Source organism: Rhinichthys klamathensis, unplaced genomic scaffold, assembly GCF_029890125.1.
Source record: "Rhinichthys klamathensis goyatoka isolate OS25496 unplaced genomic scaffold, OSU_Roscu_1.1 h1tg000323l_1, whole genome shotgun sequence".
NCBI lineage: Eukaryota > Metazoa > Chordata > Actinopteri > Cypriniformes > Leuciscidae > Rhinichthys > Rhinichthys klamathensis.
In genome coordinates, this window is record NW_026606839.1 from 1,214,436 (window position 1) to 1,235,684 (window position 21,249).

A 21,249-nucleotide genomic window follows, 5' to 3' on the forward strand; every position below is an offset into this window, starting at 1 on the left:
ATCTATCTATCTATCTATCTATCTATCTATCTATCTATCTATCTATCTATCTATCTATCTATCTATCTATCTATCTATCTATCCTGACCAATTAATACTAGCACTTAACTTTTCTATTCTGTACTAATCTATTTTTATTTGTTTTTCTGTTAAAAAAAAACCTTGCTATGTGTAGGCTACTGTGCAATGAACTGAGACTTGTTACGCCACTTGTACACTGTTGTCATCGCTTTGGATAAAAGCGTCTGCTGAATGATTAGATGTAAATGTAAATCCATCTATCTATCTGTGCAGTTGACTATTCGTCGGCAGATGGCGCTACGGGGCCGCGCATGTGAGTCGTGACCGCGCTCTGCTCTCATCTCCTCCTCCTCCTCCAGGTGCGGGGGGTGAGCTTGACATGTTTCGAATAGAAAGCGAGCGTCTCGTTTCCAGCTGAGCGCGTACTCTCTCCCGGCGCGTGTGCGTGCGTGTGTATGTTGTTATTATTATCGCGCTCTCCGCCGCGCGCAGAATGGCTAGATTCACCCAGACTGAAGCGAGGAGGCAGCAGCAGCAGCAGCAGCAGCATCAGCATCCTCAGCATCCTCATCCTCAGCCTGCCCACGCCAGCCTGCTTCTCACCGGACCGGGGGCGGTACCGAGCCAGGCAGCGGCACCACTGCTCCTGTTCCCGCACCCGCACCAGCCCCAGTACGCGCACATCACCTTCCCCAAGCCCATGAACGGCTCAGAGCCCATCTCCATCCACCCCGACAACGGCACCATGAAAGACCAGGATGCCATCAAGCTCTTTATAGGACAGATCCCGCGCAACCTGGAAGAGAAGGACCTGAAGCCTCTTTTCGAACAGTTTGGAAAGATCCACGAACTGACTGTCCTCAAGGACCGTTACACCGGCATGCACAAAGGTAATGATGCTTTTGAATATGCTAGGTGTTGAGGGCTTTGGCCACACGGATAACCTTTTTTTATGCATTATGGGGTATGTGTTAGTGTTAGGAAAATATGTGTTTCCTCGTCATTGTTGAACGCTGCTTACTTGTAAACTGTAAACTGTAAATGTTCTTCTGTTGCGCATATTTATTACGGTATTTACGCGCAGAGCGCATTCTTCTTTTTCACTCACAACACTCTACGATTGCAAATGATTGACATCTGACAGCGTGCGTTAATAGAATTCAAACCTGTCTCTTTCTGTCATTTTAAGACTAACAGACTATTTTCATCCAGTGCACTGATGCATTGTGATTTCGTATTTGCCCACCCATATGTGATAGAAAACATACGCGTTTACATTACTGTTTATGAACGTCATACTTGTTCAGTTGCATGCATTTGTTCTTTACACGCTGTGTGTATAGGCTATCCCTGTCTTTACATTTTAACTCATTGTTCTTCCTTATGCACAGTCGGATTGCAACCGCTGTTAGATGTTATTCTAATCTAAAGCTCACTTTCAAATTCAAAGAAAATCAAATTTCTCTTGTACATATTTATTCATCATGCACACTGTGTATTCTTTTCCAAGCCACATTTTCCTCTCATTACCCTCCCTCACAGTGTTTTTAAGCACAGTCAGTACAATTGCAACTGATTTTCATCAGAGCATGCTGTCAGATGTCATTCAAACCTCCCTCTGCCACTCTTTTTAGAGTAACATGCTATTTCTCATGATGCGTTGTGTTTTTGTGCTGGTCCACCCTGTGCAGCATTATGCAATTTAAGATATGCGATAGAAAAACATGATCGTTTACTTAAAATATAAGCGGCGAATTTGTTCTTTTGCACGTACGCTCATTCCTTATGCACAGTGTGGAGGCTATTTGTGTCCGTCAGTATGACTGCAACTGATTTCCATCAATGCATGCTGTCAGATCAGATGTCATTCAGACTCCTCTTGTCCTGACAGATTTCTCTTTTAGAGTATCTATTCCTTATGCAGTACACTAATGCATGGTGTTTTTCTGCTTGTGTTCACCCTGTGTACTGTGTCATGACAATAAAAAGGATGCTGGATGTACTGTGGTCACTCCCACTTGTGTATCATCTCATATTTTCGTGTGTGCTTGCAGAAGTAGGGCAGTCCCTCTTTGCGCGCAGATGATGCATACTAAGAGCTCCCAGTGTGCCATGTGAAATGAAACATTCGGTGTGATGTTTCTCATTCACAGCAAAAGTGAACCTTGCATTACACGTTAATTTATGCATTCAAAGAAATCAAAAACCCACAAATGTTCTATGCTCCTTTGTTTGTCATTTGAGCATCATTTGAGCATTATTTTTTTCCATATTCCCAAACAAAGTCTCATCCAAATTTATTCGGCAAGAGGCATTAGGGCATGATGCTTCAAAGTAGGTGGTTTGGATTCGTGTAATGATTTTATTAATTTATTGTTTTAAAGGTGCATTCTTAAAAATAAAGGTTCCAAAAGGGGGGTTTCACAGCGGTGCCATAGAAGAACCATTTTTGGTTTCCCAAAGAACCTTTCAGTGAACAGTTCTTAAAATAATCATTTTTCCTTAGTGTGAAGAACATTTTAATAATCTAAAGAACCTTTTTTTTCACTATAAAGAACCTTTAGTGATTCCATGGATGTTTCTTCATAGAACCACCAATGGCAATAAAGAACCTTTATTTTTAAGAGTGTAGGCCAGAAGATAAAGAATTTAATATTATTTTATACTCAGTCAAAGCACCTAATTGCAAACAGTCAAATCTAGGGAAAAAAGAGTCAATAGTTGCCCTACAGTAAGAGTAAAGAGCTATAAAATAAATGTGGCAAGCATCTCAGATCATTTGATTGTGGATGAAATGTTTAAGTTCATATTGAGATCTCTGACATTTTTGAGATCTCTTCTGAAATTCTAGAAGAGGCACATCTGAGACATCTTTGGGTCTTTCAGGATAAAAATAAATAAAAATGTCTCATTTTGCATTTAACCTCATTGTCTAAGAGAAACAAATGAAATTAATTTTTTTTTAATTTCATGTAGGGATCGATACTGAATATTATGGAAGCTTGTTTTTGCACTGAATAAAAATTAAAAAGGGTAATTGCGAGTTTTATCTAACAAATCTGACTTTTTTCTCGCAATTGCGAGTTTACATCTCGTGAGTTGTGAGATTGTGAGTTATAATTATATAAATGTGAGTTATAAAGTCGCAATTGTGAGATTTAAACTCGCAATTGTGCGTTTATATCCTGCAATTATAACTCGCAAATGCAAGTTTTTATCTCGCAATTTTGAGACAAAAAGTCAGAATTGTGAAATAAAAAGTCAGATTAGCCTATCTTTTAAAATGTTTTTTTTTTTTCGTGGCGGAAACAAGCTTCCATAAAATATATATTGTATTATATGTAAAATATATATTCCTGTACTTTTTGTAATGCTTAGAATAGTGCTAGCAATAGTACAGAAAATATTCCTCGATTTCTCTCTAGTTTTACGCAGGTCATCTCACTTGACTGAAGCTCAAATTTGATTTGAGAGCAGTGCTAGAGGGATATAATTCATGTCATATGCATTTTAAACAGACAGTTTTTGCCCAGGTTTTCTGTGATTATTTCATTTATTAGTGAAAGAAAACTTAGTCCTCTAATTCAGTAAAAACGTCATATTAATTGAACTTGAAAACCCATTTAAAACAACATACTCCTCTGTGAGTATCTGCGCCCCCCTCTCCTCTTCTGCTCGAAATATTCCCTTTCTGTCACGCTCAGAGGCACACACATGCTCACACACACACCGCACAAATGAATAATGGTTTATGCCCATAGGAGGGTGCGAGAGGGAGGATGAATCAGCGTAGGAGGCCTGTCACACACACACACACACACACACACACACACTCTCTCTGTTGACTGCTGTCTCAGTGGGACGTTATTAGTACAGTGGCGTTAGATTATCATTTACATTGGCATTAAATTACTGCTATGAAATGTGGTTTTTAAGTGTGCAAGACAATAGGCTGAGGGTGAAATCAATGGAAAACAGCGTTAGATGCACATTTCAATTACTCTTTTTCACAACACTTTTGAAAACATAGCCTAAGCTAGCTTACGGTGGTTCACTGGCCTTAACTGGTTTATGCTTGTTTACCGGGTATCCACCCTGAATAGCTGACAAGTGCCTGAAACCCAGCAAAACAGACCATACTAGTCAGCTTGTGTAGAAAGCTAACGTCTTTAGGCTGGTTTAAAGTCGCAATGAAGCTGCGACAGATCTTTTCTTTCGTGTTGTGGCGTATGAGTTTAACGGATTATCAAAAAGAAAAAAATTTAACAGGGACTTGATTTTATGCATCAGTTGTTTATTGGATGTTGAGATGAGGGCGTTGCACTCAGAAGTGGCAGATGAATGCGAGCTTGCAGGGTTTTTTATTATGCTTTTTAGAATATCACCTTTCATGCAGTGTGTAATACAGCTGTTTGTGAATGTTAAAGGTCTGCAAAGTTTTTAAAGATAAAAGTGCCCGACAAATAAAGTTATTGTCTCCTAAAAGAACGAATTGATTCTTAACGGCTTAAACGAGTTGTTAGTAATTCCAGTCTCACTTCCTGCACGAATCTGCATAATTCCAGCCGATGATTCTCATTGGCTGTCCGCGAACAACATCTGCTTTGCCCCGCCCTCAAACACTGTAGTTGGAGCTGAAACTGGAAGAGTTTGTTTCGTGTTGTAGACATGCCTAGTAGATGCTGTTTTCTGCACTGCGAATACACTTTGCATGCACTTCTAAAGGATGAGGGCTCTGGCTCGAATTGATAGAGTAAAACCGATGCCATTATTGCTGTTTGTATCACTGTGTATCATGCGCTGAGCAAGGCTCTATAGAGCTGAAATCCAGAAATGGTAATGGACATTTATTTTCTGACACTTGCTGTAAGCAGTAGACCAATCACAACAGACTGGGCCATCTGACCAATCAGAGCAGGGTAAACCAATCACAACAGACTGGGCCATCTGACCAATCAGAGCAGGGTTAACCAATTTCAACAGACTGGGCCATCTGACCAATCAGAGCAGGGTAAACCAATCACAACAGACTGGGCCATCTGACCAATCAGAGCAGAGTAGACCAACCACAACAGACTGGGCCATCTGACCAATCAGAGCAGGGTAAACCAATCACAACAGACTGGGCCATCTGACCAATCAGAGCAGGGTTAACCAATTTCAACAGACTGGGCCATCTGACCAATCAGAGCAGAGTAGACCAATCACAACAGACTGGGCCATCTGACCAATCAGAGCAGAGTAGACCAACCACAACAGACTGGGCCATCTGACCAATCAGAGCAGGGTAAACCAATCACAACAGACTGGGCCATCTGACCAATCAGAGCAGAGTAGACCAATCACAACAGACTGGGCCATCTGACCAATCAGAGCAGGGTAAACCAATCACAACAGACTGGGCCATCTGACCAATCAGAGCAGGGTAAACCAATCACAACAGACTGGGCCATCTGACCAATCAGAGCAGGGTTAACCAATTTCAACAGACTGGGCCATCTGACCAATCAGAGCAGAGTTAACCAATCACAACAGACTGGGCCATCTGACAAATCAGAGCAGGGTTAACCAATCACAACAGACTTAACTGGGCCACCTGACCAATCAGAGCAAAGTAGGCTCTCGGAAAGGAGGGGTTTACAGAGAGCGAATCTTCGAAACAAATCATTTTCAGACTCTTTGAGAAAGGATGTGCAATGCATTTTATGAGAAAATTAAAGTGTTTTTTGACCTTGCATGCATGTAAATCTATTGTTGGAGACTCCAAAACAAGATTAGAAACCTTTAAAATGACATAATATGGCCACTGTCTGTCGCTTCACTTGAAGGTAGAGTTATGACATTTTGATTAAACATTACTATCTCAAACATAACAAAATGTTCACAATGACTCCTTTTTATGCATAAGCAACATTTAAAAGCATCATCGGCATGATGCAATTGCTGTTACAAATAGTGTGTTTTACCATCCATGATGCTTTAAATTGTTGTAGGCATGATTGTTCTGCCATGCCATCTAAGATATCAAATTTAAAGGCAGCATCACATGCAATGCTATGACAATCAATCCAAGATGGCAGACGGTAAAAATAGTCCAGTGTATTTAAAAAGAGACTGTTTTCCCCAATGTTTGCTTGTATTTTTACACCTATTGGAAGACCATTTTGTTAGCTCAGCAGCATGATAACAGTGAACTCAATTGAAATCAACTGGTTTTCAGAAGAGAGTGGATATATGTATTTGTGTGGGTGCATCGGTTATAGACAAACCGCCTCAGCGGTAAGCATTAATCATCACCCGCAGCATGTTTACAGGAATCCTTTGACCTGCGCTCACATGTACACGTTTAATCAAGCTTGTCAATAAATGCCTGGATAGTGCCGTCCGAGTAGCTGCGCAAAAGCTTGTTATTCAAACTAACGTCCGCACTCAATGCAAGGTGAAACATTGAGGTAATTACTGTTTAGCATGATGTCAGATTGTGAAATATGTTATAGGGAATGTTGGTTTTGTTGAGAATGAAATTAAGGGTAATGGTAACCTTCAGGCTATACTAGTCGAGATTCGAGCTGTCTGCATGTCTTTAATAATTTTATAATGCATTGAATAGCTTCATTTCATCTTCAAAATCTGAAGTACATTGTTTCAAACAAAGTTTATTCAGCGGCTGATAGGTTCAATATCGAACCTCTTCTCATCAAGAACCATTTGTAGCTGTACAGGGTTCTTGAGTTGCTATATGGTTAAAAAGTTCTTGACTTTACATTACAGGTCCTTCAGATCTTCAAAGGTTTTGGGGCTTTTTAAAGCACCAGTAGAGGGTTTTCTAAAGATAAAAGGTTTGTAGGACGTAAAAAGGACATCTACAGAATCAGACATTCAAAATCTTTATCCTTTATTTTTAAGAGTAATCTTTTCTCTGTTATTGTGGTAACCTTACATGTTGAGCTCTTGCAGGCAGAGGTTAAGGTCTTTAGTGCATGTGAATATTGTAATGTGCATTAGGTTTTCTTCGTGGACGAGGATTCAGCTTAATGTGACAGTCAATGTATTGGTGCTTTCTCGTGATCTTCACATGTAAATCGCCACAGATAGTGTCATGTTAGGGCGATTTGACCAATTCATTTGCATTGAATATTTAATGTGTATAGAGTGATGATCGTTTAATATGATGATTGTGCATTTGACATTGTCATAAAGTTGTATATACGCACACAGTTAAGCTTTTATCTTGTTTTATCAAAGTCAAAGAACTTTTTTAGCAATAGACCTATCAGATATATCAGGTGACATTTATCCGTTTTCATATAACAGAAGTTAGAAATCGTTCGACAACCAATGTTAATTGAAAAAGCATGAATTTCTAGCACAGTATGTTTGTTAAATCACAGCGTATACAAGTGTGAAAGGCCCTTAAGGCAGAAATCGACTGATGTCACAATTACATTTTTGGACAGACAAGCAATATATACTGTAAAGATAAAGCCATATAATGTAATGGCTATTTAATGTAAGGGTAATGGAGGTTTTAGAAAGTCAACCGTAATTGCATTTCATTGCCTTTCCAACATGTGTACATACAAAAATTGTGTGCTTGTGTAAAAACTGTAGGTGTTTTATGATCTCTGTGTGGACAGTCCATTATGCTTCAGATAAGTAATGAGATTCAGTTGTGCTAATGTGTTGAATGACATACCGTAAAAATGAAACTGCATGTTGTGCATTCTGCATGGCCATGGTCTTGCTGAGGTGCGCTACTAAGCAATTAGATACATATTTTACGATGGGCTGTTGATAAAACATAGATGTTTTGCATGGACACAAACCACTAACAATCTGGATTTGGGCAAAAATGTCTGGCACATTGTTTAAAACACTCAACTAAATTTATTCCAGCCCTAAAGCTGTTTTACGCCCAAGTCGTTCGGATGTAATGAAGTACAGCTGAGTTAAAACACACATGAATAATTGCCAATAGAGTAGTTTAATTCAGAAATAACCTCTGTGGCTATATTTAACGCTGTCCAAAAACTCTTTGGCATCCAGTGCTTTGTGTTTGCTGGGCCGAGATTTATTTGATGGGGGAAGATGAAATTACTACAACGGAGAGATTTTAATATAATTTATAGGCTATAATCCAGTGCGGCCTGCTTTTGGAGCGTTTGGGGGCAAACAGAGGAGATAAAGTTGTTTTTATGGGGCTACAAAAACCTTTCTCTTACTCTCTATCTCCCTATCATTTTCTTTCCTTCTCTCTCTCTCTCTCTCTCTCTCTCTCTCTCTCTCTCTCTCTTTCCACCAGCCTGTGATGAAATGTTATCAAAAGGGGATTTTAATGGAAAATGATAAGGAGATAACTATCATTTTCTGCTCCCAGAACGTATTGATCCGAGCTTGATACAACACAGATACCACATGCACAGAATAACACTGCCTGAATCCAATTTTCTTTCTCTATCTTAAATTAGCCAGCGTGTAATTCTCTGGTGTATAAAGCCAAACGCTGTGTTCTTTGTGTAAGCGCCGTCCCGAATGTACCGAATCACAGCTTTGTTTGCTTGTTTTACATCACCATTAACTCTTTACATTAACATGAAATGCCATTTGCTATCTAGTTTACCTTAGGAACACGACATTTCCGCATGAAGCCTTTGAAAACATTAGACAATGTGGCAGACATTTCGCTGATGTCATCCATTTCATGTTATAGAGCAAATTATTGCATTATTAAGTTTTCTTTGGAATAACATTGGAGTGACGTGTTCAAGTGTATAATGAAAGTTTTGGCATTGGTGAGTTTGAACACTTTACATTACAATACTGTTCATTTGTTGACATTATAGATAGTTTATAGAACATTATAGATACTTCTAAAGCATTTATTGATCTTAGTTGATCTCAACATTTAGTAATGCATTATTTCAATCAAAACTTGTATCTATTCTGTTAATATTATTTAATGGACCTGAGCTATCATTATTAATAAACATTAACAAAGATGACTAAATACTGCAACAAATGTATTGCTCATTGTTAATTAGTTAATGCGTAAACTAATGTTAACTAATGTATTGTAAAGTGTTACCGCTTTTGAATATGTTCCAGCACAAAGGAACTGTTTTCCTGTTTCAACAGGTAATACTATCAGTGCAGGGATGGAAAGTGTGCATGTGAAAATAATTTATGGGGTCTTTTAAAACTAGTTCACAATTTATTCTGGCATGAGTGAGCTGCTAATGAGATTGTGTTGGTTTATATGATGTTTGTTTGTTGTCTTCATGCTGTGCCAGTGTTCATGTATTAGCATGATATTCTTGTTGAATGGAGAGCTGTTACACTCTCTGCCCTGTGTGTGTGTGTGTGTGTGATTAGTTCTACATGAGGTGGTCTGCGCTCTCTGGACACGTGGCTTCGCTCAGAGGGTTGGTTTGGGTCCATCTGAATGTGACTGGTTTAATTAAGGTTTACAGGTTACGCTAGACTACTGCTCCTATAACGGCAATCATTACAAACCAATTCTACTGGAGCTGTGAAAATATCAGAACAATGGACGGGAACGCGAACAGGCCGGGCCGCTCCAGATCACGAACTGCTTTATTATTCCTTTCTCTGATCTTCGAGAGCCGACTCCAAGGGGCAGTGCAATAGTTTTAATTTAGAATATAATGAATTTATTCATGTCTTAATGTTCGGGAAAGGCTGAATGTGAATATGAAGAATTGTAAAAGAGGCTGAATAGAAAGGAATGAGTCTCTTAACATCGGTTTAATTAATTTTGAGCTTTTTAACATTATTTTTTGCACTTTCTGATTAGCACAAAGCTAACTTGCAAGACAGAGTACAGATTTTTCCGGGTTTAATACTATTGAAAATCTCCCTTTAAAGTTGATTGATAGGCAAAATATGCATATATAGGGTCAATTCAGGTAATTTGGGACAGATCTACCATTCATTTCAGCTCAAATGGCCTGTTTTCACCCTACTTTTCTCGACAGACTTACCACTCTCAGGTTGTTAAGCGAAGAATCCAAAATTCAGTGTTATTTTAGTATTTTTCATATTGTCACGCTGGGTTGCAGGAGCACAGGAGGATGAAGATCAGGTTCAAAACCACTTTAATAATACACACGAACAAATGATACAAAAGGCAGACGAGCAAACACAACACTAGCATTAATGTGACCAGATAAACTAAAAGGGAACACACATAAACTTAAATACTAAAGATAACGAGGTGTAGACAGCTCAACTAAACAAACTAATCACTGTGACCATAAAAACTAATGAGTGGTGGGAAACAAAGACAAAGAAACACATGTGATGAATGAAAACAAACTAGTCCATGAAAGCAAACTAACTGAACATAATGGTATATAACATACTATTATTTTATTTATTACTATTTTAATTTGCTTTTTGTTGTTATATTTAGTTTCATTTTAATTTTATCTCAAGTTTATTAATTTAGTTATGTGATTTCATCAATTAAAGATGAGTTTTAAGGGATTCAATTATTGACTACAGGGGGACTTTAAAGGGGACATACTATCATGAAAATCTGACTTTGTTGACCATGTTAAAGTGCTATAATCGGGTCCCCGGTGCATCTACCAATCCAGAAAACATGAAAAGTGAAACTCGGTAACTTTGTTTTGGTAAGCCTTTCTCTGCGAGCATGTAAAAAAATAAGCAGATCAGATCAGAATCATATCACCGCCCCTTTAATCTGCACATTTCCACCCACGACGCCGCCATTTGGTTTTATTTTGAGTTGAAATTTCATAGACACATTCTGATTTATATTAGACACACCATAGATTTATATTACATCTTGTGAAAAGGGCCATAAAATGTCACCTTTAAATGATTGCTTAATACTTTAATGTGTAAAATGAATCAAAACAAATTAATTAATCAAAACTAAATCCATAAAATCATCCCATGATGAGAACCCCAAAAGGTTATATATATTAAGCGCCTGACAAAACCCTGAGAGAGAGAGAGAGAGAGAGAGAGAGAGAGAGAGAGAGAGAGAGAGAGAGAGAGAGAGAGAGAGAGAGAGAGAGAGAGAGAGAGAGAGAGAGAGAGAGAGAGAGAGAGAGAGAGAGAGAGAGAGAGAGAGAGAGAGAGAGAGAGAGAGAGAGAGAGAGAGAGAGAGAGAGAGAGAGAGAGAGCACGAACACAGAATGACAGATGTCTGATCACAGCGATTGACAGGATTTGCTAGTGGATATTTTGGGAGCAGAGGCGCTGAGCTGAGGTTACAAGGTCAAAAACACTGTAACCCAGTTCGAAATCTAGTTTATACTTTAAAGGAACACGCCGACTTTTTGGGAGCTTATTCACCGTATCCGGCAGAGTTAGATAAGTCCATACATACCCTTATCATCTCTGTGCGTGCTGTAACTCTGTCTGACCGTTAGCCTAGCTTAGCACAAAGACTGGAAGTAAATGGCTCCAGCTAGCATACTACTCCCAATAAGTGACAAAATAACGCCAACATTTTCCTATTTATATGTTGTGATTTGTATAGTCACAGTGTGAACAAATAACAAGGTCATATGAGACACAGCCGCATCTTTTAACCGTATACATACTGGGAACTATATTCTCAGTAGGCGAAGCACTGCTACTTGGGCGGAGTGATTAGCGCAACACTCTGAGCGAACTCTCTGCTCCTCACCACGGGGCTTCTCAGGTGCTGCGAGCAAATCACTCTGCCCAATTAGCAGTGCTTCGCCTTCTGAAAATATTTTATTGGCCCTTATGACAAATTGCTTGTGATGACATTCATTTGTAAGTCGCTTTGGATAAAAGCAGCTGCTAAATGAATAAATGTAATAGATTGTGAATTCTAAGACAAACATCACGATTAGGCTACTATTGCTTGTCTTTATTAGTGTATCAGTATCCGAATATTATTCCTTTTGACTTGAGCCACCTAGTAACTGTTTAGAACTCCATAGCAACATGTCAAGAATACACAAAACAGCTTAGCAACAGCTTGACAACAGCATAGCAACACCCTGGCAACCACCCAGAAAACCCTAGCAAGTTTTGCACAGGCAAACATCACTCATGTTTTCTTCAGAACATGTAAAAATCTAGTTTACAACTGTTTTCCTGTGCAGAGAGTCTTTGTGATAAATGTCAGCTTTGGTGCAAGAGTGCGTGTTTTGTGTCAGTGTGTGCAGTTCAGATCTGATTCTCGTCTCATTTCTACAGGCTGTGCGTTCCTCACGTACTGCGCTCGTGAATCAGCCATCAAAGCCCAGAATGCATTGCATGAACAGAAGACTCTACCAGGGGTAAGTCTCTTTAAATCTTTTTATCTAATGTTTTGTTGTTGTTGTTTCATCTATTTCAGGGAGAAATGGTCTAACCGTTGAATGCAATTCAGAAACAACTCTAATTCTTCTGCGTTCTTCTGATATATATTCATCTATTTGCAACATGTAATCAATATTATATTTGTACTCCCAAATTAACAGGAATATACACAAATTGCCAGAATGTTTAGGTTATTTTGCATAGAACAGAAGTCAATTTCTAAAAAGGAATTCAATGGAATTTGCTTCATAAAGTAACATTTGATTGAAAATAAGTGTCTAATATTTTAGTAAGTCTCTTCCCAGCTAACACAAATATGGTGTAAGAACATTTCAAGTTATGAAAACGCTATTTCTGAACGTTTAAAACATCCAGTGTTTTCCAAATGTTTTAAAATATTTTTCCTTGGTTACGCAATCGTTAAGGAAACATTCCATTTGATCATTCTGACAACATTTTGGGAATGTTACTTTTGAATGTTCTCGGAACATTCTGAAACAAGAACTAACATTAAAAAAATGTTGTATAAACAATGTATAAATTACTTTTTTGTGCTAATGTTTTGAGAGTAATATTAAAGACCAGATAACACTGAACAAACGTTCTGTTAACATTACTGGAAGAACGTTCCCTGTTAGCTGGGTTGAGGCTATATAGTCAACATTGCAAAGGCTGGTGCGTTCACACCGGACGCGAATAGCGTGTCAGGCGCGAGTGATTTCAATGTTAACGGTGCGGATCCACTTGTCCGTGCGGCACTTCTGTCGCGCCGCGCTCCGCTTTATTCCTATGGGTGACGTCACGCGACTTTGACGCGCCCGCAAAGCATTCTGGGAAGGCGCCGCTTCATTTAGAAAAATGCTACGCGTCAAAAAGCTGGCCGATGCCCATCTTTATGCAAATGAATTCCGTTGAACGCGACGCGACTATCCAATAGAAGTAGAGCATATGGAGACGGGGGGAAGTCTCTCGCAGGTCCTCTGTTCTAGACTGGCCGCTGGCTCAAAACCACGCCCATAGCGGTAAACATGAGGAACGCCCATCAATGTACAAATGTCGGGAGGCGTCGCGACAACACGCGACTGTCATGTCGCTAAAGTGGATCTCTACCGTTAATCAATGCAAAGACGCGTTACGCGCGTAAAGAATTCCTGCGGCGCGAATGTAGTGTATGTAGTGCTTTTTGTGCATTCTCGCGTTTGACGCGAATTCGCGTCTGCCGCCCGAGTTGAAAAATCTGAACTTCTGCGTCAATTCGCGCCGCGTTAACCAATCAGGAGCCTGCTCGCTGCTGTCACGTGGTGAAGTGACAGTTTATAATGTTATTTTATGTTTGGCCTCAATAAATTATTTTGTAATATGACAAAAATGCTTGGTGTGCAAAGCAAATCTTTCACATAAAAACTCGATTTCAATATATGAGAGATACTCATTTTGTATTGAATGCTATTTATTCCATATCTATTCTAGATTATATGAAACATTATTATTCTAATGTAAAGACCACAAACACAATTTAGTGTATAAAAACTTTTTTTTTAAATCACAAGACAGGTTTCACTTTTGGAGTCTCCATTTATTATCAAAATAAAAATAAATGACAGATTAGGTGGATGCGGGCGAGGGTGAACCTCGCGCCGGGCTGTAGAGCGCGGGCTCGACAGGCATAGACCACTCGAGGCCGAGGCCTTATACGGCCTACGCTGTCCTCGTCAGCATCCTCACCGTTAGGTCCACCAAACCTAGCTCCTGGAGAAAATTGTGAAACTCCTGAAACCCTCCGGAGGTTCTGGTGGACCCGAGTACAGCGACGATGTCCCCTACGCAGCTGTTTCTGCTCTTCAGAGCATATACGAGCGGTGACTCTCTCGATTAATGCTAATGCTAATGCTCGATAAACATCTAAAAAGATGGCCGCCAACGGGTTTCGAAACTTTCGCCTCCGGATTCCGCGTCTAGTTTGACGCTTGACCACTTCCCGTGTCAATGGCGAAATTGACGCGCGTAAAAACAAAAGTTTGAAGCGAAATTTACGCGCGTCAATTTCGCCATTGACACGGGAATTAACACAAAGTGGTCAAGCGTCAAACTAGACGCGGTAGACGCGAATTTGACGCGCTATTCGCGTCCGGTGTGAACGCACAATAAAGGTCCCTATATACTTCAAGCGAGATTAAAGAACGAACTGCTGTAACGTCATTTCAAACAAAATCAGGCCAAAGCGATCTTGGAGTTCGAAACAGCTCGCCAAAGCGAACTTTCTGGGAAAGCTGGCAAACATCTCTGTACTACCATTGGTCCGTGGCGATTATGTAATAGGTTGGTGTGCGCAGGGGGCTCCACCTTTTTCACGTTTTTTCACGGTTCATTTCTCCTGTTCAGTCTGTCGAGGTCAAACGTGACCAGTGAGTGAAAACATGAACAAACAATGAAGTTGTACTTCTGATGAAACGAGACACTGACTCTATTTTTCATGTTTAATACGGTAAAGCTGCTTGATTTTAATTGCATAAAGTGCTAAATGAATAAACATGACGTGAATTTGCTCAACAGAGTGCTGAATTGCAGAGCTTGTGCAAACATCCACATTGCTATGATTAGATGCTTTCTTATGCTAAAAAATGTTAACCCCTTAGCGAAGAATGAAAAAGATCTTCGGCGTGAGTATATCGGGTCCTTAAAGCTGTGGCAGGCACTCCACCCAGTGTTTCTTTTTGTATTTTTTAAAATCCCATTTACAAAAAATTTTGTCGTTTATGAATATATTTTTATTAAAAGGAGATTGAAATTGTTTGCACTTTTATGGTCCGTTTTGGTTGTTGTTGAGCTTGACAGCCTCTGGTCACCATCCACTTTCATTGTGCTGAAAAGAACAACGTGAACTTTTTGATAACAAGTAGATGATGGTAGACTTTTCATTTTTCTAATGCTGAAAGTAGTGGAAGTGTTTATTACATTTTCATCCCTGCAACGTTGGGTGGTCAAACACGTCCGTCAGAAGTTTGCGTGCGGCAGATGTTAGACATGTTTTATTTCATCATGCCTTTGGCTCTTTACTGTCAGTCTGCTCAGGTTCAGAGGAAATCTTGTTTCATTATGTGTCTCTCCTGCTAATTTAAGGTTGAGTGAATGATAGCAGAGCAGAGAAGATATAGCTGATACACTGAGATTACCATGCTCTTTTTTCACAGAAAACTCTGATCTCCATTTAACCTCATTGTTGTCTGCAGTTGAGTTTGAGATTTTTCTTTCCCGTGTGTGTGTGTGAATGGAGCTGTACATTTAGGTGACGTGGGATCTATGGGGAATGTAGCGTGTGTTAATCAGAGGTGAGCTATAGAGTGTGTCTGGCTCTCGTGCGAGCACACGTACACATGTTCGGCTGTCACGATCAGACATGTGGCTGCACATTCATTCGCTCCCGTGGGGTCTATCGCTGCCGTGGGCCAGCTGCCGGAAACCACAACGGTGGAAAAGAGCGCCAGTAGATTTATGGAAAGGTTATGAACATTAACCTTGTTGGCTCGACCACACAAATGCAGAAAAGCATAATATAAATACATGCACTTCCGGATTTATGCACACATACACCCACACACACAACTGAATCTCACGAAACCTGTTAAGAACAAGGTTGCATTTTACCAACCCCAAAAAAAAAAAAATATATATATACATATATATATATATTGTGCCAAATTAGCTGATAAACAGTGGTGGTCATTCAACCTATCAAGTCTGTTGACATTTTCTTTTATATTTTCATTTATATATTTATATATATATATATATATATATATATATATATTAGTGAATTTTGAGTAAATGTGTCAATTGTGAGAATACTTTTTTTGTAAACAAAATTTTCATATTTCAATTAAGTAATTTTGTGTAAATCTTTATGTGCATCTCTCTAGATATCAGTATTGGTTAATGAAAAACACATTGGTAGACCATTAATTGTGCTATTTTACAGTTACACAGTTTTACTTTTGATTCTCAATGATGATTCTCAATAGTCTAAAAATTACTAGAGTATAAAGATTGTTTTCACATAAATCAGCACACACATATATACAATATATAGGCTGTGTGTGTAATATATATATATATGGTATAAGTATACAGTATATACTTTTTCACATTCAAATAATGAGATTTATAGGATGGACATGTTCTTGACAGGTTTTGTGAGATTTACTGATACTCTGATTTCTAAGCAAACAAGCTGGTCTTAATGGGACGTGTAGCACCGTGAATTAGGATGATACTGGTCATCATTTTCAGATTAAGATGTGTATTATCAACCCTGAATGTGTCTGGATGGAGCCCAATTATAGAACCGGGTGTCTTAAAAAGGAATGAGCTACTTTTACTTCGAGGTGTGTGTGTTTCTTTCTGTGTATGTGTTTGGAGTGGGGTCACTGTAAAAGAGAGCAGTGGAGCGTAATTTTAGGCTGGAGAGCCTATTTCAGGAGCAGACGGGGTGTCAGTGGAATAACAGTCAGTCATGTGACACCTGAACTGGTTTAGAAACAAGAAACAGCAGTCACTCACTGGCTTGTGTGTGTGTGTGTGTGCGTGGCCGGTTGAGTTTCATTCTGTTATGGGATTGGGGCGAAGGGTTTTAGTAAATCTAGTTTGCAAGATTTAGTTTGGGCATCATGATTCACGCTGAACCAGACATTTGACAATGCATCACAATAAAGTAGCGAGTAATAAAAAGCTATTTCTTCCATATTAATTTGAATGAATACACTACCGTTCATAAGAGACTTTCAGAACTGTAGAGTATATTAATAATAAAAATATGTTCTCATTGACTGATTTTTTTATTTATTATGAGATGTTTATGTATGGGTAAATATGATATAACTGATATAATTTTCAATCTTTTTAAAGTTTTGCCATCATGAAGCTTAAACTTTGCCAGACCAACAGACAAGTTCATCCTCAGATGTGTTAAAGGGATAGTTCACCCAAAAATGAATCACTCACCCTCATGTCGTTCCAAACCCGTAAGACTTTCGTTCATCTTCGAAACACAAATGAAGATCTTTTTGATGTAATCTGAGAACTTTGATTTAAAAGCTTAAATTAAATCTGTTCATTATATAAGCGATCGAGTCTTCAGAAAATGTGAACTAAAGCGCTCAATTCAATCTTTTTGAAGCTTCAAAGTGGTAGTTGCGTAGCTGTCAATGGAGGGACAGAAAGCTCTCAGATTTCATCAAAAAGATCTTCATTTGTGTTTCGAAGATGAACAAAAGTCTTTCAGGTTTGGAACGTCATGAAGGTGAATCATTAATGACCGAATTTTCCTTTTTGGGTGAACGATCCCTTTAATAGCTTGGGAGCTTGTAAACATGACTTTGTTTTATCCAGAATGTATGCTGACTCAATGAAATGGTACAGTTGCGGTATTTGTTTCTGCAATTCAAACCGGCAGGTTCAACTAAAACCACACGGGACCAGTTAAGTTCTTAGATCTAATGCAAAACAGATGAAATGAGGGGACGATCAATCACATAGGCGTTCACTAATATTGATTAATGAATGTTGTTTTGTTGTCAAGAGTGTGCGCTATAGTCAACCCTGTTGTACAATTCAACGATTTCCCATGAAGTCAGACGACTCAAGTGAAATGTCTGAAGGAAATTTATGGTGTGTGTGTGTGTGTGTGCACCGTTTCCTTACTTTCCTTTTATTTAAGAGCTCTATTGGCTTGTCAGATTGTATTGTTGTACTATGAGGAATTATTGCGCTCTGGTTGGTTCAGCCACAAGAGCTACAATATAATTCATAACTAGGGTATTTATCAGAGAGATGTCTGGGAAGCAGGAAGAGGAGAGAGACGGAGCGCAAAAGAATATAAATAGGGGGAGCTGGAAGATGAATAGAGTAATATGTGCAGGAATACGCCAGGGCACGTCGAGTTTACAGGAAAGGAAAGTAGATGGTATACACAAACAGGGTGACGAGGGTCATGTTGACAGCCCCAGGCATATACGTGCACTTCTGCATGTGTGTATGTTAACGGAAAGCCACAAAGGGCCCACAGAGTTCCCACATCTCCATTAAGAGTCTGCGAAATGCAGGCATCGGGGCACGAGAGGTCGGAGGAGGAGGATGAGAGAGAGAGAGACAGAGAAACAGTGAATCTTACACTTGTTTTGCATTCCTACAAGACATTATTGGACAGTTGGGACCGAAAGGCCATTATTTTTTCATATCAAATAAAAGAACGGAGAAAAATGAGATCCGTAGAAATGCATATGAATCTCTGCCGATGACGCGTTTGGTGCTATACTGACATTTGGCATGCCATTTTTTCCATCCTTCTCCATTTTTTGTTTTCTCTCCATTTGTTATAGGCAACATGAAATGCAGGGAAAAGTAATGTAATTTAGTAAAATCCTTAAAAAGTTGTGGAAAATTCAATTTAATTCACATTTATTTGAATGGCGCTTTTCACAATACATACTGTTTCAAAGCAGCTTTACAGTTTAGAGTGATCTGTTATCAGATGTGACTGTGTCCAAGTAATGTCCATATGTCAGAAATATACAGTTCTAAGATAATACAAATCATTTAATTAGCTAACGCTAGTACTCAGTTAGGCAGAAACGATGAACTTGCTTTTGACTTATAAAGCTCTGAATGGTTTAGCTCCAGTCTATTTAACGGATCTTCTATCGCCCTATAATCCATCGCGCTCTTTAAGATCACTAAATTCGAGGCTTCTGGTCATTCCTAGCATATCCAGATCCACCAAAGGAGGGAGAGCATTTTCACATTTAGCTCCGATACTCTGGAATAGCCTTCCTGATATTGTTTGTTGCTCAGACTCGTTTTCCCAGTTTAAAACTAGACTAAAGACGCATCTATTTTGCCAGGCATTCATATAATTTTTTTATCTTACAGTTACTGTAAATTCGGCCTCTACTTCATAAACGCCAGAGGAGAACTGGCCCCGACTGAGCCTGGGTTCTCCCAAGGTTTTTTTTTCTCCATTGGGTCATCTGATGGAGTTTTAGGACACCGTCGGGTCACTTGATGGAGTTTTTCGGTTCCTTGCCACTGTTGCCTTTGGCTTGCTCAGTTGGGGATATTCAAATTAAATGACCCATCATACCACTGATCAGCTCTACCAAACTTGGATGTCTTTTCCAGTAATAAACAAACACTGTTAAGTTGTTTTGATTGATACTGTGAAGCAGCTTTGATACAATCTGTATTGTGAAAAGCGCTATATAAATATATTTGACTTGACTTGACTTGACTTGAACTCATTAAACCAATTATTAAGTTGTGATCGTAATGATTATAATATATAGAAAATCGGGCAGTTGATTTAGAGTTGGCGTCGTCTCTTCACAGGTGTTGGGTCATCTGAAATCTTCATAAGATACTGGAGCTGGCGTACTCTCTAGTTACCTCGGGATGGGGAAATAATTAGAGTAGCTGCTGCTCATAAAATTTCAGGCAGTAGATACTAGTCATTCGTATTTGATCTGATATAAATCTGATATAACTGGAGTGCAAGGCTATGAGATTCATTATGTGAATGCTTGGCTAAAGAGATGTGTCTTTAATCTAGATTTGATAGTGTCTCTGAGCCCAGAACATTATCAGGAATTCTATTCCAGAGTTTAAGAGCCAAATGTGAAAACCCTCTTTTAGTGGCCTTAGATATCCTGAAGCCCAGAGTTTTGTGACCTTAAAGACCGTGATGGATTACAGCGCAATACAAGTTTGGTTAGGAGCTAAACCATTTAGTAGCAATACTTTGTAATTAATACAGAACTTAATAGGTAACCAGTGTAGATATGATAAAATTGGGGTTATGTGGTCATATTTTCTTGACCTGGTAAGAACTCTTTTTTTTTTTTTACTAATTGTGGCTTGTTTATTGAGGATGCAAGACAACCACCTAGTAATGCATTACAGTAATCGAGTCTAGAGGTCATTTCTGAGGTGGAAAAAGGCTGTTTTTGTAACACATGAAATATGATTTTCAAAAGACACATTGCTGTCTAGTTGTAACGGTGGCTGTTTCAGTAAAGACAGGGCATTGGATCCAGGTGCAGCTTGACATTTATTATTAACAAAACAGTCAGAAAGTAAATCCAGGACAACACCAGACAAAGAACATGAGAAACACTTGGGTATACACTCAAGGGGAGACTGGCAAACAAGACCTGGGAACAATCAGGAATGAATCAACAAGAAAAACTACAAGGACTACAAAACATGGCACAGAACAGGAAATAACATAAATCCACACAAGACAAGGGGAACACAAGACATGAATCATGACACTAGTATAACACCCAGGTATTATACGGTAGAGGATGTAACAGTACATCCTCCTACATGCAAATTGTATTCTAAGAGTTTTTGTGTAGGTTTTTGGTCCAATAAGTAAAACCTCAGTCTTATCTGAATTTAATAGAAGAAAATTACTGGTCATCCAAAATTGTATATCTTTAACACACTCTGTCAACTCGTGACGTGATGAAATAGGCATATATACGTATGTAATATCATCATCATAACAGTGGAAATTTTTTTTTTTTCTAATTATATTACCAAGTGTCATTTTTGAAAATAGCATAGGGCCTAAAACAGACCCTTGCAGCACTCCATAATTTACTGACTTTAACTTTAATAATCCGCCTTTAAATAAACAAAATGGTAATGGCCAGATAGTTACAACCTTAACCACCTTAATCTGGTCGGGCTATTAATCTGTTTTTGTAATCTCATTAAAATGTTTTTTTTAAACATACCAGTAATACTAAAAGACAAAAAAAAATCATGGAAATTAATTGGGCAGATGGTGTACAGATCCTGGAAAGGCCGTTTGTAACCTGTTTAGCTTCTGTAATGTGACAT

At 38.9% G+C, this 21,249-nt stretch overlaps 1 protein-coding gene across 1 annotated transcript in view; it reads left to right on the forward strand.

Moving 5' to 3' along the window:
- The first annotated feature begins 376 nt into the window (after positions 1–376).
- Positions 377–21,249, forward strand: part of LOC130105585 (CUGBP Elav-like family member 5) — a 198,809-nt gene continuing 177,936 nt past the window's right edge. Inside the window, exons 1-2 of the mRNA XM_056271640.1 lie at positions 377–911; positions 12,247–12,329. Of these exons, the coding sequence (XP_056127615.1) occupies positions 515–911; positions 12,247–12,329 (480 nt within the window). The 5' untranslated portion in view covers positions 377–514. The remainder of the gene's footprint in view (positions 912–12,246; positions 12,330–21,249) is intronic.